The 25,679-nt window shown below is 26.8% G+C and overlaps 11 protein-coding genes across 17 annotated transcripts; 7 read left to right on the top strand and 4 right to left on the bottom strand.

Annotated features, from left to right (window-relative positions):
* Positions 1 to 176: 176 nt before the first annotated feature.
* Positions 177 to 4,129, bottom strand: LOC122854102 (scm-like with four MBT domains protein 2). The gene is made up of 5 exons (XM_044154514.1): positions 3,884 to 4,129; positions 3,552 to 3,701; positions 1,075 to 3,053; positions 445 to 966; positions 177 to 368 (listed from the first exon to the last, which is right to left on the bottom strand). The coding sequence occupies exons 2-5, from the start codon at positions 3,571 to 3,573 to the stop codon at positions 177 to 179; spliced, it is 2,715 nt and encodes a 904-aa protein (XP_044010449.1). The 5' UTR covers positions 3,574 to 3,701; positions 3,884 to 4,129.
* A 287-nt stretch (positions 4,130 to 4,416) lies between these two features.
* On the top strand, positions 4,417 to 6,751 carry LOC122855908 (protein UBASH3A homolog). The gene is made up of 3 exons (XM_044157596.1): positions 4,417 to 4,550; positions 4,769 to 5,714; positions 5,776 to 6,751. Exons 1-3 carry the CDS (start codon positions 4,444 to 4,446, stop codon positions 6,568 to 6,570), a joined length of 1,848 nt encoding a protein of 615 aa, XP_044013531.1. The 5' UTR covers positions 4,417 to 4,443; the 3' UTR covers positions 6,571 to 6,751.
* A 27-nt stretch (positions 6,752 to 6,778) lies between these two features.
* On the top strand, positions 6,779 to 12,772 carry LOC122855927 (ubiquinone biosynthesis monooxygenase COQ6, mitochondrial). Of its 2 annotated transcripts, none has more exons than XM_044157619.1 (9): positions 6,779 to 7,169; positions 7,247 to 7,437; positions 7,513 to 7,752; positions 11,333 to 11,440; positions 11,506 to 11,568; positions 11,638 to 11,948; positions 12,014 to 12,296; positions 12,377 to 12,453; positions 12,659 to 12,772. In XM_044157619.1, the coding sequence occupies exons 1-8, from the start codon at positions 6,944 to 6,946 to the stop codon at positions 12,419 to 12,421; spliced, it is 1,467 nt and encodes a 488-aa protein (XP_044013554.1). In that variant the 5' UTR covers positions 6,779 to 6,943; the 3' UTR covers positions 12,422 to 12,453; positions 12,659 to 12,772. The 2 variants fall into 2 exon arrangements, with proteins under 2 accessions (XP_044013554.1, XP_044013555.1); XM_044157620.1 differs by having other exon boundaries at positions 6,785 to 7,169; positions 12,593 to 12,707.
* LOC122853661 (transient receptor potential channel pyrexia-like) lies at positions 7,775 to 10,815 on the bottom strand. Its single transcript, XM_044154079.1, has 3 exons — positions 10,495 to 10,815; positions 10,126 to 10,424; positions 7,775 to 9,995 (listed from the first exon to the last, which is right to left on the bottom strand). Exons 1-3 carry the CDS (start codon positions 10,585 to 10,587, stop codon positions 7,775 to 7,777), a joined length of 2,613 nt encoding a protein of 870 aa, XP_044010014.1. The 5' UTR covers positions 10,588 to 10,815.
* On the top strand, positions 12,689 to 15,118 carry LOC122855922 (aarF domain-containing kinase 1). Its single transcript, XM_044157611.1, has 2 exons — positions 12,689 to 13,076; positions 13,166 to 15,118. The coding sequence occupies exon 2, from the start codon at positions 13,212 to 13,214 to the stop codon at positions 14,787 to 14,789; it is 1,578 nt and encodes a 525-aa protein (XP_044013546.1). The 5' UTR covers positions 12,689 to 13,076; positions 13,166 to 13,211; the 3' UTR covers positions 14,790 to 15,118.
* A 118-nt stretch (positions 15,119 to 15,236) lies between these two features.
* Positions 15,237 to 17,403, top strand: LOC122855952 (probable maleylacetoacetate isomerase 2). Its single transcript, XM_044157660.1, has 5 exons — positions 15,237 to 15,679; positions 15,934 to 15,985; positions 16,074 to 16,222; positions 16,318 to 16,522; positions 16,583 to 17,403. Exons 1-5 carry the CDS (start codon positions 15,662 to 15,664, stop codon positions 16,810 to 16,812), a joined length of 654 nt encoding a protein of 217 aa, XP_044013595.1. The 5' UTR covers positions 15,237 to 15,661; the 3' UTR covers positions 16,813 to 17,403.
* Positions 17,404 to 17,605: 202 nt separating this feature from the next.
* Positions 17,606 to 18,313, top strand: LOC122855962. The gene is made up of 2 exons (XM_044157673.1): positions 17,606 to 17,995; positions 18,069 to 18,313. The coding sequence occupies exons 1-2, from the start codon at positions 17,809 to 17,811 to the stop codon at positions 18,233 to 18,235; spliced, it is 354 nt and encodes a 117-aa protein (XP_044013608.1). The 5' UTR covers positions 17,606 to 17,808; the 3' UTR covers positions 18,236 to 18,313.
* On the bottom strand, positions 18,254 to 19,937 carry LOC122855932 (scaffold protein salvador-like). 6 transcript variants are annotated; one of them, XM_044157636.1, is made up of 5 exons: positions 19,641 to 19,937; positions 19,475 to 19,563; positions 19,038 to 19,419; positions 18,827 to 18,893; positions 18,300 to 18,662 (listed from the first exon to the last, which is right to left on the bottom strand). In XM_044157636.1, the coding sequence occupies exons 1-5, from the start codon at positions 19,729 to 19,731 to the stop codon at positions 18,359 to 18,361; spliced, it is 933 nt and encodes a 310-aa protein (XP_044013571.1). In that variant the 5' UTR covers positions 19,732 to 19,937; the 3' UTR covers positions 18,300 to 18,358. The 6 variants fall into 6 exon arrangements, with proteins under 6 accessions (XP_044013566.1, XP_044013571.1, XP_044013570.1 ...); XM_044157635.1 differs by having other exon boundaries at positions 18,301 to 18,662; positions 18,978 to 19,419; XM_044157634.1 differs by having other exon boundaries at positions 18,301 to 18,767; positions 19,641 to 19,936.
* A 154-nt stretch (positions 19,938 to 20,091) lies between these two features.
* Positions 20,092 to 22,052, top strand: LOC122855963 (cysteine-rich DPF motif domain-containing protein 1). Its single transcript, XM_044157674.1, has 2 exons — positions 20,092 to 20,248; positions 21,530 to 22,052. Exon 2 carries the CDS (start codon positions 21,580 to 21,582, stop codon positions 21,910 to 21,912), a length of 333 nt encoding a protein of 110 aa, XP_044013609.1. The 5' UTR covers positions 20,092 to 20,248; positions 21,530 to 21,579; the 3' UTR covers positions 21,913 to 22,052.
* Positions 20,346 to 21,468, top strand: LOC122855936 (putative transferase CAF17 homolog, mitochondrial). Its single transcript, XM_044157642.1, has one exon. It carries the CDS (start codon positions 20,349 to 20,351, stop codon positions 21,429 to 21,431), a length of 1,083 nt encoding a protein of 360 aa, XP_044013577.1. The 5' UTR covers positions 20,346 to 20,348; the 3' UTR covers positions 21,432 to 21,468.
* Positions 22,053 to 22,065: 13 nt separating the features above from the next.
* LOC122855907 (RNA-binding protein 34-like) lies at positions 22,066 to 24,625 on the bottom strand. Its single transcript, XM_044157595.1, has 3 exons — positions 24,483 to 24,625; positions 22,844 to 24,232; positions 22,066 to 22,747 (listed from the first exon to the last, which is right to left on the bottom strand). Exons 2-3 carry the CDS (start codon positions 24,210 to 24,212, stop codon positions 22,182 to 22,184), a joined length of 1,935 nt encoding a protein of 644 aa, XP_044013530.1. The 5' UTR covers positions 24,213 to 24,232; positions 24,483 to 24,625; the 3' UTR covers positions 22,066 to 22,181.
* Positions 24,626 to 25,679: the final 1,054 nt, after the last annotated feature.

Genomic DNA, 25,679 nt, shown 5'->3' with positions numbered 1-25,679 from the left:
TTACAATTTCACACAATGTTATCATAGGTTTTTTTTTTTTTTGTCCAAAAATATAGTAGAAATATAATTTCTTCATTGAGCATAATTACAATTGAAATTGTTGATAATAATAATGATAAAAGAAAAACAAAAATTAGCTGATTAAAAATAAGTTAAAAGGTAAATTTATATTTGGACTAAATTGTTTGGTTAATTGTTGATGCTGCTGCTGTTGTTGTCGTTTCTTTTTCATTGATGTAACGAATGAAATATGTAACTTTAACTTGTTCAACATGTCGACATAGCTTCATTGCCAAACTCGTGCGTAATTTCATGTGTTCAGTTAAAGATGGTAAATTCAATAGTAAAAATGCCAATCCATCAATTTCCTGAAGAGGAGAAATAAAATAATCAATAAATAAATTGCCAACAATTATTAATAAAAAAAAATATAATAATATTTACCTCTTGTCTAACTCGATAAGCCAAATCTTTACAATCAGATGTTTTTCTTAAATAACGAAAAACATCATCAACACTCCATGACAATGGATTTGATTCTAATTTTCTTGTTTTTGGTCTTCTTTGTTTTTGTTGTATTCTAACATATTCATCTTCATTATCATCAGCTTCTGATTCACCAGCATCATCAAAATCTCGTTCACGTTTTATTGATTGACTCAATGAACCATTTAAACTATTTTTTGGTGTATTTATACTACCAGGACTATCAATATTACTTTCTTTACTTCTTCTATCATTAAATGAACTTCTTGAATCATCAGATGCATTACTTGATGGCACACTTGTTTTTTTAATTAATAAATTTTTTGTTTTTGTCAAATTTTTATGTATCATCATGTCAATTTCTGATAATTGTGGTCGTTCATCATTGTTACAATGATTATTAGTTTTTTTTTTATCCATATCAATAAATGCTGATTCATCATTATTATCATCCTCTTCCTCATCATCATCATCGTCTTGATTATTATCATTATTATTAACACTATTATTGACATTATTATTGTTGTTGTTGTTGTTGTTTTTGTTGTTGCTATTATTATTATTACCTTTAACCCATTTACCTTTTTTATTTTTTCTTTTTTTTTTACCCCATGGTTTTGATTTTTCACTGTCATCATCATCATCATTATCGTCATCTTGATTATTCAAACTATTATTATTCATATTATATACTGTTGTTGGTTTTTTACTTGCTGATAGAGTAAATCTATGTTTAGCTTTTTGACATCTATCTGGACATTTTGATAGTTCAGCAACTTTAATTGGACCAAATAAATTTGGACAAACTAATATTTTTTTACATATATTACGACAAAATTCTGGTACCATTTCACCACTAGATACAACAGCAACATTTGCACGATATGTTCTATCTTTATATTTAGCTTTAAGCTCAACAAGTTCATATCCAGTTTCAGCTTTAGTATCACACTGTATGGCTTTTAATATTCTTGATGATCTATAACCAACTGATACAATCATTGATAATATTTCTTTCATAACAAGTGTTGCTGGTCCAGGACCAACTGATTTTGGTAGTGTTGCTAATTTACCTTTTGATACCATTGGACCAGTATGACAACGATAATTAAAATATATTTTTGGTGACCATGATGATATTTTTTGATCAGACGACATTGGCATATCAACAAAGCTTCTTTTATCAATTTTTTTATCATCATAATCAATTTTACGACATACTGTTGCATAATCCTTTGGTGATTCAAGAGGAAATAAATTTGATTCACACCAACCAACTGGAAATATTTGCATTGATCTCATGTGTACAATATGTTGAGGACATTTTATTGGATCATTATCCAATGATATCCATAATAAATCTTGTACAATTTTTGTAATATGTGCTGCACATATTGTACCCTCATTTCTTGGATCAACAGCTTCAAGTCTCATGTTTACTTCAAAACCACCATCAATTGCTGATTCACGTTGAGGAAATAATTCTTCATTAGCAGCAATTGATTTTGTTAATTTTAAATAATTTTTCCATTCAAATTCACCATTAACTAGTCTATTCCAACCAGCTGGTGGTTCAATTTTAATGCCATTTTTTTTAGACCAATCAATTGGAAATATATATGGATGATCAACAGTACATAGCCATGATTTTTTATCATTCATACTATATATTTGATCAATTTCAACTAAAAAATAAACTTCATCAAATACTTTGCCAATTGTTGCTGGACATATTTTTGTTCTGTCATTTGGCAATAATGCTTCAATTTTCATGCCAGTTTTAAATTTATGATGTGCATGTATTGTATTATAGTTGAATAAATTTTGTGATGATACATCATCTTTTGGTGATGCATCATAGATTTCTTTCCATTCATCATAAGTATGTGTATCAATTACTGAACTTGGTGGTTGTAAACAATATTTTTTTGAATTAATTTTTTTAGTTGCAAAACCATGTACATGAAGTGTTTCAGATGTACAAAATACCCAAAAATCATTAACAAGTGCACCAGGTGTATCATAACGTAATAATAATCTACCACCAACATTTTCCATAATTGTTGCAACCCAAAGGTTATATGGATTTTGTGGATCATTAACTTCAACTTTAGTACCATCTTTTATTCTATCAACCATACTTAATCCTTCACCACTAAGCATTTCACTTGGTACTGATGTTGCTGTTGTTAAAAAATTATCTAATGTATCAATGCAATCTGGTGATTTATCAATTATTGACTGTGGTGGTTCAAGACGTTTATTATTTTTTTTACACCAGCCCAATTCATGAGCAGCTTCTTTTGTTAAATTAAACCAAAATTCAAGTGATCTATCATCACCACCATAATAACGAAGTCTTAGTAGAGGACCACATGCCATTACAATTGTTGCTACCCAACAAATATCATCGCTTTCATTCTCCTTGACAACTGGCACCTCCAATGACATACCAATTTCGATTCCATTTTGTAGTGTCGCTTCCACGTGGTGAAAATTTATTTGTGGTACTTCAATTGTTTTTGTTGCATCAAGATAATCTTGCCAGACAAATTCTGGTCCTTCATCTATTGAAAAAAAATAAAAAATAAAAAAAAAAGTAAAATAAATCAACAATTAAAATACATATAATTATTCAAATCTTGGTTTTTTTATTTATCAACAATAATTCATAACTTTTTCATTTATTTATTTATCCCATAGAAACGACAGTTTTTTCATACGTGTTATTATTTCTAATTTAATTTATTAAATATATTTTTATTTACGTATCTTAAATTTGAAATATGAATCATTAAATTTTTTAAATATTTTTCATTTCCCAAAATTATGAAATGAAATACTTTGTAGATTACACTAAGTAAATATAAATTACGATAACGAAATGACGAAAAAAAAAAATATATATATACCTATACATATATAACTAAGGTTACTAAAATAAAAACAACTAAAATGAAAATAATTAATTTAAATTAATATTAAATTGTTGATAATAGTGTAAAATTATATTTTACATTTTTAATTTTTTTTTTTTATTAATTAATGATTGTTAAAAAACTTACCATCTTCCATCATATTGTCCATGAGTTAACTTTTCAGCACGTTGATATTTTTCAATTGTTATTATTATTATGATTATGATGATGATGATTATACCAGGTACAAGAGAGAAATAACAAACAGAAAAAAATTTATCTACACCTGCCCTTTCTCTGCGAACAAAGTTATGTTTTATTAACGAATCATTAAATTTTCATCATGTACATATGATTATTTTATATTGGTATCTAAAAACCTTCATATAATAGTTTTTTTTTTTTTTTTTTGTTAAAGTTTTTAATATAGTTTCATAATAAAGATGAAATTTTTATGACAATTTGTCGATTAAACTTACCACTTTTTATTTATTCAAAAGCAATTTTATTCATTAATTTGCAAATTGCTTGTTTAATTAGTTTTTTTTTTAATAATTATTATTAAATATATAATTATTAAATTTGTCGGCTAAAAAATTATAAAGCGTTTTTTAGTTACTTTGGTATTTTTTACTTTCTATCTCACTCACGTTTTTAACTTGAGCGCATGTGTGTTCTGCTTTGAGAAAATTTGAATCATTTTGGAGTATTTTCTTTTTTTTAATTGTTTTTTCTATTTTTAAATTATCAAAATTAGAATTTTTTGTTATTTTAGAAATAGTAGAGCTTAATTTTAATTATTATTTTGTATTTTTTTGCATATAATTCATGCTAAAATTGTTTAATTTTTATCAATTTTTAGAGAGTAAAAAACTCTCGGAAAAAAGAGAGAAAATTATTATTGTTATAATGATTGCAGCACCTCTGGTATTTTAATTTGTTATAAATTTTACATTTTTGCCGACAGATGATAACAGCAAGAGGGAAATTGTTTTGACAGGAAAATTAACGTCAAAGAGAGGAGAGGGATTTATTTACAATGGCGACATTGCCACCACGTAAAAATTTGACACCAACAAAAATATCAAAAGAATATTTGACACCACTTGAAATACTTCTTCAACTTGGTTTTCCAAAAAATCGAGCGTGAGTCTCGTCAACAAGTCATTATTCATGTTGTCATATTGAAAATATTATTAATTTTAAGTTTGTTTACCAACAAACTCATTCCCATTGGACCAACCGCCATCTTAAAAAATACATGACAGCTGTTGTTATTGTCCCATCATCATCATCATCATCATCAACATCAACAATATTATTTATTTATTATTAATATTTATTTAAATTAATTATTTCAACAGTGAAAAAGCATTGGCAGCAACTGGACATCGTGGGGTACAATTAGCATCTGATTGGCTCTTGGCACATGTTAGAGATCCAAATATTGATGATGAAACATCCAGAGAATACATTGTCTATCTATGTCCAACTGGTTTATTTGCTGAAAAATTGGCTAAATTTTTCATTGAATGCAAAGAGCTTGGATGGAACAAGGCACATAATTATATACCCCATTTGACAATGCTTAGATTTTTTAAAGTACCAGATGAATTAGCTAAACAAGTTGCAAATTTATTTGAAACATTGATAGACATGAAAAATGATTGTATAGAAAGAATTGATTTTGAAACTTATATATCACCAAATTTCATGGGTTTATTTGTTGATGATAATCAAGCAAAGCTTCTTGATATTATTGCAAAAAGATTTATCAATAAATTATCAAGTATTGATATTAATGCTGATATACATACTGATTCATTACATTTGTCACTTGCTTATCAATTTTCTACTAATCAATTTCAGCTATTAAGATCAATGGTAGAAAGAATGGGAAAAAATTCATCATCAAATTGGGAGCTAAGACTTTATTCAAGAAATGCAAAGTTAAAAGATTCACGAGTACATAAAGTAACACATGCTCATGTACCAAGAGAAGATGATGAACTTGAATTAAGACCTGGTGATTTTATTTACATAACTGATGATGCTTGTGATGAATCAATTGATGGATGGGTAAAAGGTGTATCTTGGCTAACTGGTTTAACTGGATATTTACCAATGAATCATACTGAAAGAACAGCTGAGACTGATGCTTGGACACTTCATGCAACTGTTACTCTACCAAATGGAAAAATTGAATCATCATATGACAATGCTGAAATACCAAGAACAAGAAAACCACCAATTTTATCATCAAGTGAATCAATTGATACACCAGATGGTATTGCACGAGACAATGAATTGGTAAATATAATTGGTAAAATACATAAATAGCTTTATTAATAAATATTTAATTTTAATTTAGATTGAAGCATCATTACCACCATCAATAACATCAAGAGAAATATACATTTGTCGTCATGGTGAAAGAGTTGATTTTACATTTGGTGCTTGGATACCATATTGTTTTGAAGAAAATGGTTCATATGTACGTCGTGATTTAAATATGCCACGAGAAATTCCAATGAGAAATATACAAGATTTTCAAAATGACAGTCCATTAACAACACTTGGTGAAATGCAAGCTAGTCTTGTTGGTGAAGCTATGAAATCATCAAATGTTAAAATTGACGTTGCATATACATCACCATCATTGAGATGTATACAAACATTATCAAAAATATTAAAAGGACAAGGATCAAATTTACAAATGAAAATTGAACCTGGTTTTATTGAATGGCTTGCATGGTATCCAAATGGTCTACCAGTATGGATGAGTATTGATGATTTAATAAAAGCTGGTTTTAATGTTGACAAAAATTATGAAGCAATAATATCAAAATCAAGTTTACCAGAAAGAGAAAGTGCTGCACAATATTATGAAAGAAGTTATGAACTTGTTAAAAAAATTATTGATAGTACTGATGGTAATATATTAATTGTTGGACATGCTGCATCATTGGGAGCTTGTACAAGACAATTATCAGGTGGAAATATACCATCACCAAGTGAAGTTACAAGACTTGTACAAAGAGTACCATATTTAGCTTGTTTAACAGCTAGACAAGATAATGTTAATGGATGGCAACTTAATCCACCACCATTTCCACCAATAACACACTCCAGTAACAGTCGTTTTGACTGGAAAATGCTACATTAATTTTAATTTTTTAATCATTTAAACATAGCTATATTTTTTTATATTTTTTATACTATTTATTTATAAATAAATAATTGTCTTTTATTAATTTTCTAATTTTGTACAAATGGAAAATGTAATTTTTTAAATAAATTATTGATTTTAAAATTGAAATCAATTGAAATTAAAGAAAAAAAAAAATGGTGGATTATAGGTGTTTTTTTATTTTGACAAGTTGGCAACACAAGCAAAAAATTGAAAAAAATTATATCAAAACTTTCCATGCTTGTTGATTGTTATTGATGCTTGTTTGTTTATTTATTTTTTTGTTTGATAATAATTTTAATAATTAAATAACCGGTTAAATATTGATTGATTAAGTTGATTTAGAATTATGTCAATTTTTGGACATTTACGTGTGTACCTGTCAAGTACAAGACAACCAAGGTTATTGTCATGTTATTGTCAAGCTACACAAAGTTTACATAATAAATTTAATGACAATTTATCAATTAAATCATCAAACACTCGAGGATATCATCAGGAAGATGTCAAAGACAATTATGACATAATAATAACTGGTGGTGGACTTGTTGGTACAACTTTAGCAGTTGCTCTAGGTTTGTCAGCTTAATTTATCATCAACATCAACAACAACAACAATGTTATTATTATTTATTTTTAATTTATTTATTAGCCAACAATCCTGTTCTTGAATCAAAAAGAGTTTTACTACTTGAAGGAGGCAACAAACATCATTATGAACCAAAGGAGAATTATTCAAATCGTGTTGTATCATTAAATCAACATACACGTACTTTATTGTCAAGCATTGGTGCATGGAAACACATTGAAGCTCATCGTTATGCACCTGTTAAAAAAATGCAGGCAAGTTTAACAATTGAATGTTGATTTATCTAATTTATCTTGAGGATATATATTTTATTGTTGGATTGTTTTTAGGTGTGGGATTCACATTCAGATGCAATGATAACATTTAATGAGGATAATTTAAATAAAGATATAGCTTATATTGTTGAAAATGATCTACTTCTTCATGCTGTTGATAAAGAACTTGATGATAAGCCATCAGTTAAAGTTATTTATAATGCAAAAGTTGATGATATATCATTGCCAAATGAGAATGGTGAAGATGCTAAAATAAAATTACAAAATGGACAACAATTTAAGACAAAACTTTTGGTAAGTATATTTATTTATTTATTTAAAATTCATTTTGTAAATCAAAATCTCTAGCCATATCTTCAATTTTTTTGGTCAATGTATCAAGACGAATATTAATATTTTGTGAACAACGTTTTAAATCAGCAGATAAATCAGTTAATTGTTGACGATTATCATCGCTAACTGATGTTGCACTACATAATCTACTAAATTGACGATTATCAACAGTATTTATTGATTTTTTAGATGAAAAATTAATATAATCAATATTTTTAGTTCTTATTTTACGTTCAGAAACAAGACGAAATATAGCTTTTACAAGATCTTTTGGTAGACGATTCTCTCGAGGATCATTTGGTCTTATATGAATTGCACAATGATGTGGTGGATGAAGTAATAATGCCTCTTTTCTAAATGCACGTACAACTTTTTTTGGACAATGATCAAGTAGCTTTGAAAATAACATACTTTCAAGATGTGATACTAGTTGTGCTCTACGTACAAGTCTATCAAGACCAGCACATCTACGTAATTCTTGTATATCAGATACAGCTAAACCAACCATTAAATTTGTCAATATTATTGTAACAAGTACAACAAAACCAAGTAATATTAAATGTGCTGTTATTGAATATAAAATTGGTTTATCATCATCAAAAAAAACATCTTCAAATTCCAATTCACCTGACATCATTATAATTGTTTTTAAAAATCCCATAACTGGATTAACAAATGATTTATATTTATTATGTAGTACACAAAAACTCAATGAAAAACCAATGAGTAAACATAAATATGCACCGAGAAATTTAAAAAAATTAATTGACACTTGGGTAAACATTTGTACGTACAGGCCAAACATTGGAAATCTACCAACAACCAACATTAACTCAATCCAAACAAGTAATATTGCTATACCAGCAGCATGATGTTGTACATCACCAGATGGTATTATTAATACAACACCAGAACCAATTATAACACTCCATTGTATCCAATTATCAAATTGTTTTGCATAAATATAAATACCATGTGCCAGTTGAAATATTTCTTTACATGCAAGTATAAATGTAAATAATAATACTGGCCAAAATAATATATAAACAACAGTATCACTAAAATTATATAAAAATGTAACTGTTACAAATGCTGTAAATAATATTGCAAACACCAAATGAAATATTAAACTGAATAAAAAAAATTTACGTATTCTTAACCATTTTAAGTATAAAAAACTTTCACATAATGGATGTTTTAATATGTGTTTTTGTCCAACATCAACAAGACAAAGCATCAAGTCAGTTTCACCACGTCCACCAGGTACAAGTGGACGAAAATCAAGTCTAAGTTCACAATCAACATCACCAAGTTCATGATCATGTACTGATATTGCTTGATCCATTCTTGATACAAAACGTGGCAAGACATCTGGTGTACGTCTTATTATAAAACTCAATGCAGATATACCACCTTTTGTTTTAGCTGTAACATCAGCACCTTTTATCAATAATAATATAACAATCATTGAGCTTTCATTTAGGGCTGCAATATGAAGTGGTGTATAGCCAAATTTATCTGGTTTATTAACATGTGAACCAGATTGAATTAACATTGATACCAATTCACTGCCACGTAAACTTTTAGCAACAGCAGTATGTAGTGGTGTTCTACCATCGTCATCCTCAGCATTAACATTACCACCAGCATTAATAAGTATCTCAAGTGTTTCTGATGATTGTACAAGTGCTGCAAGATGTAATGATGTTTGTCCACGTGAATTTTTAGCATTACAATCAGCACCAGATTTTAATAATAATTTTGTACATTCAGCACTTCCTTCTTCAGCAGCAAAATGTAATGGTGTTGATCTTGATGAGCCAAATTGTACTCTAACATCAGCACCATATGCCAATAATAATTCAACATTTTTAATTGAACCAAGACTAGCAGCAACATGCAATGGTGTCTCTGTATAAACTTGTGGATTATTTGGTAATGCTTTTGCTTTTAACAGTGTTTCAACACAATCACATGCATTACATAGTACAGCATAATGAAGTGGACTTTTACCAGTTAGTCCAGCATTAACATTTGCACCGTATTTTATCAATGAACGTATACATGAGTTTTTACCAACAGCTGCAGCACAATGTAGCGGTGTAAATTTTTTACTTAAATCCCATTTATTTGGATCAGCACCGTGTTCTAGCAATTCATCAACAATTTTACCATCACTGTCATGAATATCAACATTGTGGCAGCTTACAATTATTGTGGCCAATTAACTCATTGGCTATGGTATTGTTGATGATTCGTCCTGATGTCCTGACTAATTAAATTCAAACATATTATATTTATTTATTCATCTGATAATTACAAATAACAACTTACCAATTTGAAAAATTAATAACACTTGATTTATCTTTCATAATTATTTCTTGAACAGTTGAATTTTTTAAATCATTCAATGCTTTTTCTAAACTATCACCATGTAATGCTGATAAAACAGACAATGCTGATTCACCAGCTGGAAGATTTATTAATGCTTGTGTTACTTGTTCATTGTCCCAAGGTTCTTGTTGACTCATTAACAAATGTTTTGTTTCAGTAAAATCCGAACAATCTTCAGATGATATACTTCCACATTCAATAGCTTCATTCCAATTGTCTTCTTCATCTTCTTCTTCTGTCTTTGTTTTTTTTAATTTAATTTTTGATTATTTTTGTATAAATTATTTATTTATAAATTATAATATTTACCTTGTATGATATTTGTGACATTTGAATTTTATCATTGTCAATTATAAAATCCCTGTTTATTTCTCTTCTACTTGACATTTTAATTTTTTTCATAACTCAGTTATTAAATTCAATGACTTTATTAAAAGACTGCACTAATTTTTTTCTTTTATTTTTTTCGTTATCTTGTTCTCATCAAATTTAAAACACTCCCTCCATGTGCTTCAAACTCAAGATGTTTATAAAACACAAACTAAATAATATCATCAGTATATATATAGATCAGTGGATCCAGTACTGTCAAAAAATTATTTTTTTTCTTATTCAAATTAAGCATTATAATTAAATGTAATAGAGAATTTATTTTTCATTATTTCAACAGGAAATTGTGGCATGTTATTATCAATTTTATTTATATAACTTTTAATCAACATGATAACAAATTTTTCTATTCGTTAATATAAATATATTATCTAAACAAATAATATTTACATTCATTTTTTTCCATACACTTTGTTGTATCAACAATGTGTTACATTTAAATAATAAATTTGTTGATTCAATAAAATTCATGGCTAATTTAAACATCAATGAGTGTTTATTATCAAAGCATATTTTTAGTCCACATGAAATTCACTGAAATGCGATATTTATGCTAAATTACCATTTAGTAGTAATTTCTTTTTTTTTAAACTCAAGGTTCACATGATGATATTTCATCATATCTATTTTTATAATTTTTTTATATTCTTATTTTTATTCAAAAAATTCCAGTCATTTAAAGAGTCTTATTTTTATAATTCCAAAATCATTGCTGGAAATCTAGCTGATAATAAATATATATTTTTTATTGTTACAGATTGGAGCTGATGGTGTTAATTCACGTGTTAGACAGGCAATGAATGTTCAGTATGTCAGTTGGGATTACAATCAAATGGGAGTTGTTGCAACAGTTCAATTATCAGAGGTCAGTATTTATTTTTTTTATAATGTAAAATGATTGTTTATAATAAACTTTATTAATTTTTTTAGCCAACTGAAAATGTTGTTGCATGGCAGAGATTTTTACCAAGTGGTCCAGTTGCACTTTTACCAGTAAGTTATCCAAAAAAAAAAAAAAAATATATATCTCCAGCTTGTTGATGATAAAATTAATATTTCTAGTTATCAGAATCACAAAGTTCTTTGGTCTGGTCAATGACAACAAGTGAAGCAAAACGTTTATTAAAAGTATCAGATGAAGAATTTATTGACTCATTGAATGAAGCACTCTGGAAAATATATCCAAAAAGTGATCTTGTTGAAAATGGCATGAAGACACTTGAACAATTGCTTCAAAGTTTTTCATTACATAGTGGAGTATCACGTCAACTTCAGCCTTCAATATCAGGTATTGTCAAAGGATCCAGAGCAGCTTTTCCTCTTGGTTTTGGTCATTCAACTTGCTATGTTGCCAATGGTGTTGCTCTTGTTGGGTAGGTGTTAATAATATTGATAAAATTATGTGTCAATTAAATAATCAATTGGCTAATCATTTTAGAGATGCAGCTCATCGAGTTCATCCACTTGCTGGTCAAGGTGTTAACTTGGGCTTTGGTGATGTAGCTGAGCTAGTTAAAATTCTTGATGGAGTTGTTCAATGGGGTGGTGTTCTTGGTAGCTCAATGCATCTAACAAAATATGAAACACAACGACAAAGACACAATGTACCAACAATGTTGGCTATTGATGGATTACACAGATTGTACAAATGTACTGCTTCTCCAATTGTTCTTGCAAGAAGTCTTGGTCTACAACTTGTCAATGCTCTTGGACCAATCAAGGTTTCCTTCATTTTATCCATTTTTATTTATCTATATTTTTTAATGTTAAAAATAAATTAATAATATAAATTTTGTTTTAGAAAAAACTCATGGAACATGTGGCAGATACACCAGCTATACGTTAAATATTATTTTTCAACGCAATTATTAATTAAAAGTAAGATTTATTTATTTTAAATATTTTTACATAGTTTTAATATTGTGTATTAACTTTTTTATCAAAAAAAAAAAAATATACCTATAAATAAACGAAATTTAATTGTCTTTATATTTGTTAATTAATTTTTGTTATTTAGATGATAATGAATTATATAATAAATATATTCTCGTACGACAATCAAAGATAGCCAATGTGTTTTCAGTGACGTCAGTGTGTTTTCACCTATTGTACCTATGTGTTGCTCATCATCGTGTCATCAACATCATCTAACTTTATTCTCCAAAAATAAAATACATTTTTAATAAATAAATTAAATACACAATTATTATAATAACATATTATTCTTTAATTAAAAAAGAAAGCATATTTAAAGTGTCAACGTCAAATGTCAGTCATAAAAAATACAATAACATATTAATTGTCAAAGTTTTGTTTATTTATAAAAGTTAATTAAATTTTTTTGTATATAAAAAAATCTAAATAGAACAAATTAACAAAAATATATATTTATAATTTTTGCTTAAAAATATTTAATTCAACAACAATAATACCTCAAGTTATAAAATTTAATTATAAAATTTCTAAAATTGTGTCTTCTTCAACTTCAACTGAACATAAAGGTTAGTAAACATAAAACACACGTACAAAACTTTCACTGGCATTCTTCAAATTGTTTCAATAATTAATGTATATTTATTTATATTTTTAGATTTCACTTTGTTTGTTGAATAAATGAAAATAGCAGCAAATTTAAAATGTCATTAAGATCAAGACGTTTTTTAAAGATAATTGGTATTGGTGCTATTGGAGCTGGTACATTTGCATCACTACGTGCAAATGAATACGACATTGGATCAATTGGTATTGTACGTTTAAGTAGAGCAGCAATATCAGTATTTGTAATTGGTACAAATTATAAAAATGCATTGTACTCAGATAAGTATGAAAAAAATAGTCCAGAATATATTAAAGCAAAATCAGAAGCTCATTTATTTGGTGCAAATAAATTATTAGATCTTTGTTGTGCAAATAAAGGTGTTTATATTAAAATTGGTCAACACATTGGTGCACTGGAGTATTTGCTACCATCAGAATATGTCAACACAATGAAAATATTACACAGTAAAGCACCACAATCATCATTCAATGATGTATTAGCTGTTTTGAAAGAAGATTTAAAATGTGATCCATATGATGTATTTGAATCAATTGATGAAAAACCACTAGGAGCAGCAAGTCTAGCTCAAGTGCATAAAGCAAAATTAAAAAATGGTGAAACAGTTGCAATTAAAGTACAACATCGTGCTGTTAAATCAAATTCATATGTTGATATTAAAACAATGACTGGACTTGTTAAAATAACATCTTGGATATTTCCTGAATTTAAATTTGATTGGCTTGTTGATGAGACAAAAAAAAATATACCACGTGAATTAGATTTTATTTGTGAGGGTAAAAATGCTGAAAAATTAAAAAATTCATTTGATAATTATAGCTGGTTAAAGGTACCAGATATTAAATGGAATTTATCAAGTTCACGTGTATTGACAATGGAGTATGTTGAAGGTGGACAAATAAATGACTTGAAATATATTCATGATAATAAAATAAATCCATATGACGTTAGTAGTAAATTAGGTAAATTATATAGTCATATGATTTTTATAACTGGATTTGTTCATTCAGATCCACATCCTGGTAATATACTTGTTAAAAAAAATAATGATAGCAATGAAACACAAATAATATTACTTGATCATGGTTTGTATGCTGATTTGAGTGATGAATTTAGATGGTCATATTCAAAATTATGGCTTGCAATATTTAATCGTGATAAGGATTTAATGAAAAAACATTGTACTGAACTTGGTGTTGGTGATATGTATGGATTGTTGGCTTGTATGGTATCTGGAAGAACTTGGGATGCAATATTAGCTGGTGTTGAGAAAAAAAAATATACAAACAATGAGAAAGAACAATTTCAAAATGAAGTACCAAATTTATTACCTGTTATTAGTGAGGTACTTGAAAAAGTTGACAGGCAAATGTTACTTGTACTTAAAACAAATGATCTCATTAGAAGTATTGAACATACACTTAAAACATCAGCAAGAATGTCAGCATTTATGGAAATGTCAAATTGTTGTATAAAATCTGTTTATAGTGAAAAAATTAAAAATTCAAATAATAATTTATCTAAATTTTTCATTAGATTGAATGAAAAATTTTCATTATTTAAATTAATTATTTATTACACTTATCTTGGTTTTTGTAATTTTAATTTTAATAAATGTGTTGAGTCTATACTAAAAAGAGATCATTATGTTTTGTAGAAAAAAAAATCATTTTTTTTTCTATTGTAAATTTCGATTTTGTAATACAACAATTGCCATGATAGTTAATATTTATTTATTTATATAAAAAAATATATATTATATTTTTATATAATAAAAAAGAAATAAAAAAAACTTTATTTTAATTTTTTTTCATAAATAACAAAATAATCGAAATTTAAATTAATTAAAAATTCAGAAAAATGTAAATTATTTTTTAAATTTGTATTTTCAAGGTGCTGTTAAATAAATAAACAAAAAAAAATTAAAAAATTTACATATAAATTATTTATTAAAAAATAAATTAACTAAAAAAAAAAAAAAAAAAATATGCAAATTTGGTTTTTTCGAAATCGAAATTTAGCTTGATAGAAAAAAATTACACAGCAAATAAATTAATGAATTTTATTAACAAAAACAATCTAATAATTAATTGTGCAAAAAAAATGAATAAATAATAATAATGTTGCGCTGTTGCCAAGTCGTGTGAGATATTTATTTAGCGACATTGAATAGTTGGTGGATTAAGAGTATGGTGATTGTGCAATTTCGAGGGGAATTCGCGAGATCGGAGGGTGAGATTGACTCTCACCGACACACAAATACAAGGAACACCATGTACATATAACCGGCTTTGCTTTTTATCAAATTGGTATTGAGTGTCTGGCAATGGAAGGATAAAATCAGAGAGAAGGAGTTGATATTATTTCGTCTGTTCATTAACAAAATTTTTCATTATTATTAATAATAATTGCAATAGGCCTAAAATAATATTTTAATTTATCAATAATTGCTTAATATTAAATTATTATTTAATTATATAATTGTTGGCTATTTTATTTATTTATTTATATTTTATTTTGTGTGGAAAAATGTCTGTGATGGGAAAGGTAAGTTTTTTTTTTTTCGCTAAATTCGCAAATGTCGCTGTCGAAATTTTTCATAACTTGATGTCTTTAAAAAAATAATTATTTCTATTATTTATATATAAATCGAAATATTAATTTCAAAATTATATTGTATATTTTTTAAAATTAATTTTATTCTTATTAAAGTTATTTTGTAAAAGAAAAAAAAATTGAAAAAATTCTGGAATATATTTTTTTGGTGGACAAATGATTTATGGATTTTTTTTTTCTAACAGCCGGTACTGTACTCATACTGGAGAAGCTCCTGTTCCTGGAGAGTGCGAATTGGTGAGTGTAAAATAAAATAAAAATATTAAATTAAAAAACCAACAAAATGATAATTTTTTAAAATATAAAATTTCAAATTAATTTACAGCATTGAATTTAAAAGAAATACCTTATGATATTAAGCCAGTTAGTCTGGTTAAAGGAGGTGGTGAACAGCATTGCAATGAATTTCGTGAGGTAAATCCAATGGAGCAAGTGCCTGCTCTTCATATTGACAATCATACCCTGATTGAATCAGTAAGTTTAAATTAAAAAAAAAAACAAAAATCAATCAACAATTCTAGCTGTTAATTTGATGTTTATAATTAATGATAATTTTTTTTTTCGTTCAGTTGAATATAATGCAGTACTTGGAAGAAACACGACCACATCGTCCATTGCTACCAGCAGATCCAGTAAAACGTGCAAGAGTTAGAGAAATATGTGAAGTCATATCAAGTGGTATTCAGCCACTTCAAAATTTGGTTGTATTAATTTACGTTGGTGAAGAACGTAAAAAAGAATGGGCACAACATTGGATAACACGTGGTTTTACTGGTAATTAATTTAAACAATAAAATTATTATAAAAATTATTATAATTTATGAATTTTTTTAGCTGTTGAAAAATTATTATCATCAAGTGCTGGCAAATATTGTGTTGGTGATGATATAACAATTGCTGATTGTTGTCTGGTACCACAAATATTTAATGCAAGAAGATTTCATGTTGATTTACGTCCATTTCCAACAATACTACGTGTTGATCGTCATTTAGAAAATCATCCGTCATTTACTGCTGCACATCCAAATAATCAACCAGACTGTCCACCAGAAGCTACCAAGTAGCAAGCAAGGCAGACCACACTTTTTTTATTTTAGATTTTAAATTATCTAAAATATACATAAGTCGATGGTCAACGTAATATTTTTATATATTCAATACATATTGTGGCTCATTTAATGATATTTATTTTATATAAACAATTACCTCAATTAATTCATATAAAATTATACAATAATAATTTATAATTTATTGTAACAATTTATATTATATTTTTCTTTTTTTTTTTTATAATTAATAATATTGTAATAGTTGGGTATTTTTTTGAGCTGCATTTTTACAATTTATTATTTTATTTCAACTTGAATAATATTCCATTTTTGTATATTTATTTTTTGATTAATTTATATTATAACAATAACTGCTCAATAGTAACAAACAAACATAATGAAAAATAGAAAAGTACAAAAAAGCTATTTGTTTATTTTAATAATAATGGTTATTTATTTTTTATATTTATTTAATAATTTTTTTTTATTAATCAATTAATGTTTTTTTAGTATTGATAAATGAATATTTGTGAAAAATATTTGGAGATCTTGACATTAATGTACAGTATCCATTTACAATAATAAATATATCTTTGCAAAGATTAATTTCCTTTTTCTTTTGTTAATATTAATATAATAAATAATTAATAAAAATTGTATTGTTTAAAATTTTTTTTTTACTTAAAATTTTGCTGATCATGAATATGGAATGATTATGATTTAAATATTACCGCTTTTGAATCAATTTTAACGCCATCTGTCAAACAAACGATGCAATCTTTCGTCAACACCTCCATGATTTTTAGATAAAAAAAAAAAACATCATGAAAATTGGAGAACAATAATAAAGTAACAATTGATAATTTATTAAAAGTTTTATTGTTGTATTAATTTGTATTTAAATATTGTCAATTTGATTGTTAAAAGTGTCAGGCTAATTGGCACTTGTCATACAATAAAAATATTCTGAAAATTAATTGTTGATTGTCAAGAAAATTAAACAGAGCCAAGATGAGGTACATGTTTCGTGATTTTATGAGAAAACGAATGAGACCAATACCAAAAGATGTTGCACTTAATGTTAAAAATAAATTATCAATTGTTTATGCATTTGTAGCATGGAATGCAGCAACACTAATAGTATATCAATTGTATCAATATAAATTTCCACCAACTGAAGAAGAAAAAAATGATTCAGGTGAATATTTTTTTACAAAAAACAATAATTTAATTTTCAATTAATTTATTAAATGTTTATTTTATTATTTCAGTTCGTTATTGGGCAAGAACACGTCAAACTGAAAATGCACATGTAACAAGAATTGATGGTTTCACTGTAACTGAAAAATACCAAATGCAAGGTCTTATTGATATAGATCCAACAAAAAAACCAACAGAACAAGAACCACAAAAAAGTCCTGAATTACTTACTGAATAAGCAAAACAATAAAAACAATTTTTGTAAAATTGAAAATAAACTATTTAATAATGTAGAATAAAAATTACAAAAATATTATTTAATCTTTAACATGTTGAGTGTAAATTTAATAATAATTTATCATCAAGGTAATGATCTACGAAGAGCAACAGCACCAGTAAATGATGAACAATTTGCTGGATTTAATTCTCTAAGTCTTTGTTCCATTTCACATAATAAAGCTGATCTGTATTCTTCATATCTCATAACAACTTCTTCAAGTTCTTGTTTATATAATCTTGTTAGCATTGAACTAAAACAATCCAATTCAGGTAAACGAAATAGCTCCCATCTCAATTTTCTATCCAATGAAACAGATGCTCTACTGTATACATTAAGCCAATGTGGTATTTCTTCAGTTAAATATGGATTTGCTGGTACCAGAACACTGTGTGAATGAAAATGTGTATGTCTTGGTGGTTCTTCAATCACACCTTTTTGTGTTTCAAATGGATAACATGGATGATCAAATTGTGCTTGTCTTGTAATATGACTAAATGAAACAAGATAACAATATAAAAAATAAATTGAACAATTTGGATTAATACTTACTTGACATAATATGCTCCATGTTCGGTTGATTCAATTTTTTCCCAGCCAGTTGGTAGACCTTCTTTTTCTAATGGATGAGACCAGTGAGTTGTTTTAGTATTATGATCAATGTAATATTTTCTACCTCGTAGTGTAAAATCAATAGACCAACCTGGTGGTAATGGTAATTCAGGTGGTGCTGATGGTAATTCACATTGTGAACTTGACCTACCTGAATTACTTTTACTGTAATCAGCTGTTTGTTGTCTTAATACAGCGTGATCCAAATTTTCATACTCAGCATCATTATTAAATTGCATAAATGGTATTTGTGATGATTGTACACGATCAAGATGATACTCTGATCCAGCATATTGATTAGCATATATATGATTTGTTGTATCAACAGTGTGTACTGGCAACAGAGCATGTGACTCATGACGTTCATCAATTACACAATCTGGTTTGACTAATAAACTTGCAAAACGTTGAGCTAAATTTGGAACTGAACTGTTTGGTGTGTATTTACCCTCATGACTTCCTAGACCAACAGCACTTGTTGTTGTTTTAATATTACCAAATTTTTGTACCATACTTGGTTGTTGACCCATTGCCTGATAAATTAAATTAATTTATTGTTTATTTGTTTTTTTATGATATTTATATTACCATTGATGTTGAAGGCATTGATGATTGATTGGTATTATTATTTCTTCTTCTTGCTCTTCTATTTGGCTCTGTTGTCCATACATTGATAACTAAATATTTATATTTTTACAAAAAGTAAGTTTATTAATAATCATCTTGATGATTCATTTTTATCTCATCAACTTACTTGGTATTTCTGGTGGAGTATCTTTTTTAATATATTTACCAACAACTCCTTCTTTGATTGTACGTAAATCTTTATTTTTTCTTGACAACATTGTTATTATTTATGTATCTATGTCTATTATTAATTTAACAATTGTTTTTTTTTTATATTTTCTTATCATGGATTATGTTGTTTACACAGTTTCAAATGTCACAACACACAATTGTTGATTTTACAAAATGTTTTTTCTTATATCTAATAGTTATTATTATTTAATATTTATTATTAACTTTATATACATAAATTTACAAATTTAAGGCATTATTTGTTATTTATTTACAATATTATATTTATAATTAATAAAACACATGATTTATCAACGCCATGTTGTTATTTTTTTTTATTTATTTTTTTTTTTTCTCCTCACATTGATGATCCAGATGGCATCACCGTTCGGATCATCATCATCATGATCAAGACATCAATCATTATCATGATAATGTGATTGAAAAAAAACAGCTGACTGAAAAGATCAAAAATATAATTTTAAATAAATAAATTAAATATTTTTAAAATAAGTAGCTGAATAATTCAATGATTCATCAACAAATTTATCAAAATTAAATTATGTAAGTCAATTTAATAGCTTTTATTTATATTTATTGTAAATATTTAAATAGTTTTGACATTTTATAAAAACAATTTGTTGATAAAGAAAAATAAAAAACAATGTCAAAACAATTGTTTGGTTATTTTAAAAAATTGACATCTTGGAGTAAACATCATCATCAAAGGATCCATAGTAGCACAAAGAAAAATTTAAGATGTCTTGAACAACTTGAAAATCGTAGTTTACTCCAGGTAAAAGGAACAGATGTATCAAATTTTCTTCAGGGATTAATAACAAATGACATGAGACATTTTGATGATGTTGCTGTTGGTAATATTTATGCAATATTTTTAAATACAAAAGGTCGTGTATTATTTGACACAATAATTTACAAAATACCTGAAGATAATTGTTATTTAATTGAGTGTGATAAAAGCTTGATTGACCAATTACGTAGACACTTGATGATTTATAAATTACGTAAAAAAGTTGATATATCATTTGTTGATGAAATAAAAATTTGGTCAATGTTTGATGTTAATTTTAAATTAGATACAACAAATGATTTAGTAAAGACTAGTTTAACAAAACAGCTATATTCATTGAATGAAAATCATGTTGATAAATCTGATGATGTTGTTATTTACAAAGATCCAAGAATACATGATTTATGTCACAGAATATTAACCAAGTCGAGCATAAAAAAACATGACATTATCAAGAAGCTAGATCCTGTAATATCAATTGACAACAATGACACATCAAGTAGTTACAAAGAATTTCGTTATAAGCTAGGTATTGGTGAGGGTGCTGATGATTTACCACCAGGTAAACCTCTTCCCTTGGAGGCAAATTGTGATTATTTACATGGTATTAGTTTTCACAAAGGCTGTTACATTGGTCAAGAGCTAACAGCACGTACTCATCATACTGGAATTGTTAGAAAACGTTTGATGCCATTGACATTTGATCAAGTGCCCCAAGTTGAATTAAACTATGATGATAATATTGTTGATGATAATGATAAATCAATTGGTAAATTAAGAGGACACGTTGGACAACATGGTCTAGGTTTAATGAGAATTATTGAATCTGTTAATGCTAAAACAATTAAATTAGCAAATTTATTAGTCAATACTAAAAAACCATACTGGTGGCCATTGGAAAGTAGAACTGAAAAAATTAATTTAGCTAATAAATAGATTTATCAATAAATTTTTATTGTTAATTGAAAGAACTTGTTTGTTTTTATTTATTTATTCAACAAACCTATCATTGTCTTTTTTTTTTTTTGTTTTAGTTTAATTAAGATTGATCAAGATCATCAACAGGATTCATCATCACATCATCATGGAAAATAATAAAGATGATAAACGTGATGTAGGTGGTAACTTTGAGTGTTCATCATGTAAACTTTATGAAAAATTTGATTACAAAGGAACCAAGCCACCATTTGCAAGAAATATATTATTTCTCGAAGATTGTTATGTAATGAAGGATCCATTTAGTTTACCAAATCGTGGTGAAGTACTTGTCATTGGTGGTGATTGTTCAATTTGTAATAAACAAATTTGTTCAAATTGCAGTATATTTTATGCTAAAAGATTTTGTAATGAATGTTTAACCAACAATGTAGATAAATTTCCAGTTCAATTAATAACAAAAATTATAAATACAAATTAGAAAATAAAAATACAAATTAATTTTAATGAAATTTATTAAATCACTCAATTTCTATATCTAAATGATGGACAATGTTTTTTTTTTTTTTAATCGTCAAACTTATTTACAAAATGTGTTATAACATTAAAAATCGTTGATCTAATTGTGATCTAGTAAATTAAGTTGGACTGAAAAATTGTGAAAAATATATGATAATTTTAACAAGACTTGTGTTTATTTAAAAAAAGAAAAATTATGTTAATGATTGAGATTTATTGATGTTTATGATATTAATTTTCAACAGGTTTTTTAGGTTTAGCTGTTAATTTAGCAGCCATATTTTTCTTTTGTTTTTCAAATTTGTTTGCTCCTTTTTTGAATGGTTTTTTATTGTTAGCTTTTTGTCCTTGGAATGTTTTTTTGGCTTTTGGTGAAGCTTTTGGTGATGCTTGTGTTGTTGCTTGTGTTGTTTGACCATCAGCACTCATTGATCTTTGTTTTTGTCCTTGTGAACGTTTGTTGTTGTTGTTATTTTTACGTTTTTCAGCACTTTTACTGTTGTGTGTTGCAATAGCAATTTCACGTTTTGTTTTTTTAGCTGGTGATGAACCAGTTGAATCAGATGAACGTGCACGTTTTGGTTTTCTTTCAGTAATTTTGTATGGTGTTACACGCATTTCACGATTTCTAATTTTTTGTCCATTCAAATTTAATGCCAAAGCAACTGAATCTTCTTTGACAAAGTTGATGTATGCCAATCCACGACAACAACCAGTAATACGGTCTCGGACTGTACGTACCCAATCAATTTTACCACATTTGTTGAACATTTCCCAAAGATCATTGTCTTCAAGGTCTATAAATATAAAAAAAATAAATACATTAATATATTATTATCATCATGATAATTAAAATTAATATTTTTAATTGAATAATCAAAATTTAAACTTACTAAATGGTAAATTTCCAAGGAATACAGCTTTTTTTGGATCAACTGGACGATCAGCGTTGGTTTTATCAACTCTCAACCAATTACCCTCAAGTTGAGTACCATTAAGTGACAATGCTTTGTCAGCAGAATCAACTGATTTAAAAACAACAAATGCACATTTTGCTGTTGCTTTTGGATGGAATTTTTTGGTTATTGCAGCAACTTTTTTAGATACTTTTGGTGATTCTGGAATAACTCCTCTAATACGAACAGTATAAATTGGTCCAAAAGTTCTGAATGTTGCTTTTATTTTTTTTTCATCAACAGCAATTGGTACATTACCAATGAATATTGTTCTAGCGTCTTGTTCAGCTTTGTCTTCTTTTGTTAAAAGTTGAACTTTTCCATTTTTATCTTCAACAATTGATGTTGCACTTTGATTGAGATCTTTGTCATCAACTTCTTCATCATCATCTTCTTCGTCTTCTTCTTCATCATCGTCATCTTCATCATCATCTTCTTCATTTTCTTCAAAGTCTTCGTCATTTTCAGAGTCAAGAATGCTATCACCAATAAGAGCTTTTAATCCAGAATCATCTTCATCGTCTTCATCATCGTCATCTTCATCATCATCATCGTCTTCGTCATCATCTTCATCATCGTCCTCAGTAGTAAGCATTGAAGAATTAACAGATGATGCACCAGTTGTATCTAAATCATCATCATCATCATCATCCTCATCATCATCTTCATCATCATCACTGTCTTCAGCTTCAGCAACTTTAATACCTTTGAATGGTTCAACTCCCATTTTTTTACCATTTTTAGATACAACTTTTTTTTCCTCCTCTTCATCATCAAAATCTTCATCGTCTTCATCAGTATCTTCAGCAAGACTTTGACCAAGTAAAATATCTGGTGTAGGTGCAGTTGCTGCATCAGAATCTGAATCAGTATCATCTTCTTCTTCTTCACTTACAATTTCTGGTACTGCTGGACAATTTTCATCAATATCACTTACTTCTGAATCATCATCATCTTTTTCTTCAGCAACAACAGCAGCTTTTGTATTTTTTTTATTTTGTTTTTGTGCTGGTACATTTTTTTGATTTTTATTATTATTTTTTTTGTTGTTGTTGTTATTTTTTTTTGGTGATTGATTATTTTGTTGTTGTTTTTTAGCTGGTGATGCATTGTTGGCTTGTTTTTTATCAACAGCATTACCATTTGTTTTGCCATTAATGACTTTGCTACTAATTACTTGAACTTTACCAACTGGTGTTTTCTTGATTTTTTCTTGCTTATTTTTTTTGACTTGTCCCTGTTGAATGGCCTTGGCTGGAGACATGCCTTGTGCACCATTTTTTTTTCCGTTTTGTGGTTTACCCATTGTTCTTTTAATTATTTAAACTGTAAAATTAATTTGAGAAAAAAAAACAATTATTAATTTATTGTTAAAGATTTAATATTATATATTTTTAAATAATTATTTATCGGCTTTGTTGGAGATTCTTTTGTAAAAATTAAATAAAATATATATACCACGTGTAAAAGTGAATTTATTTTTGATAAAATCAATAATTCTACGCATTAAATAATGACCAACAATTAAATAACAATAAATAATTGATAACTAATTAATAAATAATACTGTACTTACATGTTAAATTAATAATAATAATAATTTAATTATCGTTTATGATTAACCGGCTTGTATTAAACTTTAACAATATATAATGGAGACTCGTGAGAATGATCGAGAGAGAATTAGCGGCATGCACAATGTGGTTTACCGGAAGTTGACTGTCGGCCATTGACAAAATATTATTTTTAAATTAAATAATTATATAAAAATACTATTTTATAATTATCAAATATTTGTTTAAAATTATTTATATATTTTTATTGTTATTTAAATTATTATTAATACATAAATTATTGTGTTTTTCATTTATTTTATTAAAAGTGGTGCTATTTTGATTAAATTAACAAGATGGCGCTGGAAATAGTTTAGTCGACATGAAAATCATCAATGTTGTCTTACTAAGGTATTATTTTCATGGAAAATTTCTTTTTTATCTTAGTGAAAATTTATGAAAAAAAAAAACAAATTAGATATATTTATATTTATTTATTCAATTTATTTACATTGATTTTTTTTAAACATTTTATTTACTTAATTCAAATTTATTTATTTAAAATATCTTGTCGTTATCTTTTAAACATTTTATCTTCTTAATTTATTTTTTTTTTAAATATATACTTATGTCTAAGTATATATCATGTTTGAAAATAGATTTCTTATATTTTAATTGATAAAAATTGGATATTATCTACTTGGGCAATTGAATTAAAATATAAAATTTTTTTTTTTTATTTTTCTTCATTTTCAACGATATATTTCAAAGTACGGTGATTCATATTGTTCTACATCAGGTATTAATGAATGAAAGGATATCTTTAAAAGTTGTTTTCGTTGACTTGATATTTCTGCTGCTTTTTTGACAAAATTAGCAGTCACACTTGTTGTGTAGTGAAGAAAAAGTTTCTCAATTTTTGGTGAATTTTCAACAAGTTTCGTCACTGAAACATCTGTAATTTTATTGCTTTGTGGCAAAGATAATTTTACTATATTTTTGAGCAATTTTATTGAAGAATCAGTGATGTTACTGTGACCATTTAAAAAAATCATTTGTAATTTATTCATCTTTGAAAGTGTTACTACACCGTCATCGGTTATCTGAGCACAAGGTATAGTTAAATGATTCAATAGTTTGATGGTATTGGCAATAGTATACAAAGTATCATCTTTAATAAAGCAACCTGTTAAATCTAATCCACAGATATCTATCAATGA

Source organism: Aphidius gifuensis, linkage group LG4 (assembly GCF_014905175.1).
Source record: "Aphidius gifuensis isolate YNYX2018 linkage group LG4, ASM1490517v1, whole genome shotgun sequence".
Taxonomy (NCBI): domain Eukaryota; kingdom Metazoa; phylum Arthropoda; class Insecta; order Hymenoptera; family Braconidae; genus Aphidius; species Aphidius gifuensis.
This window is presented reverse-complemented; position numbering and strand designations above follow the sequence as displayed.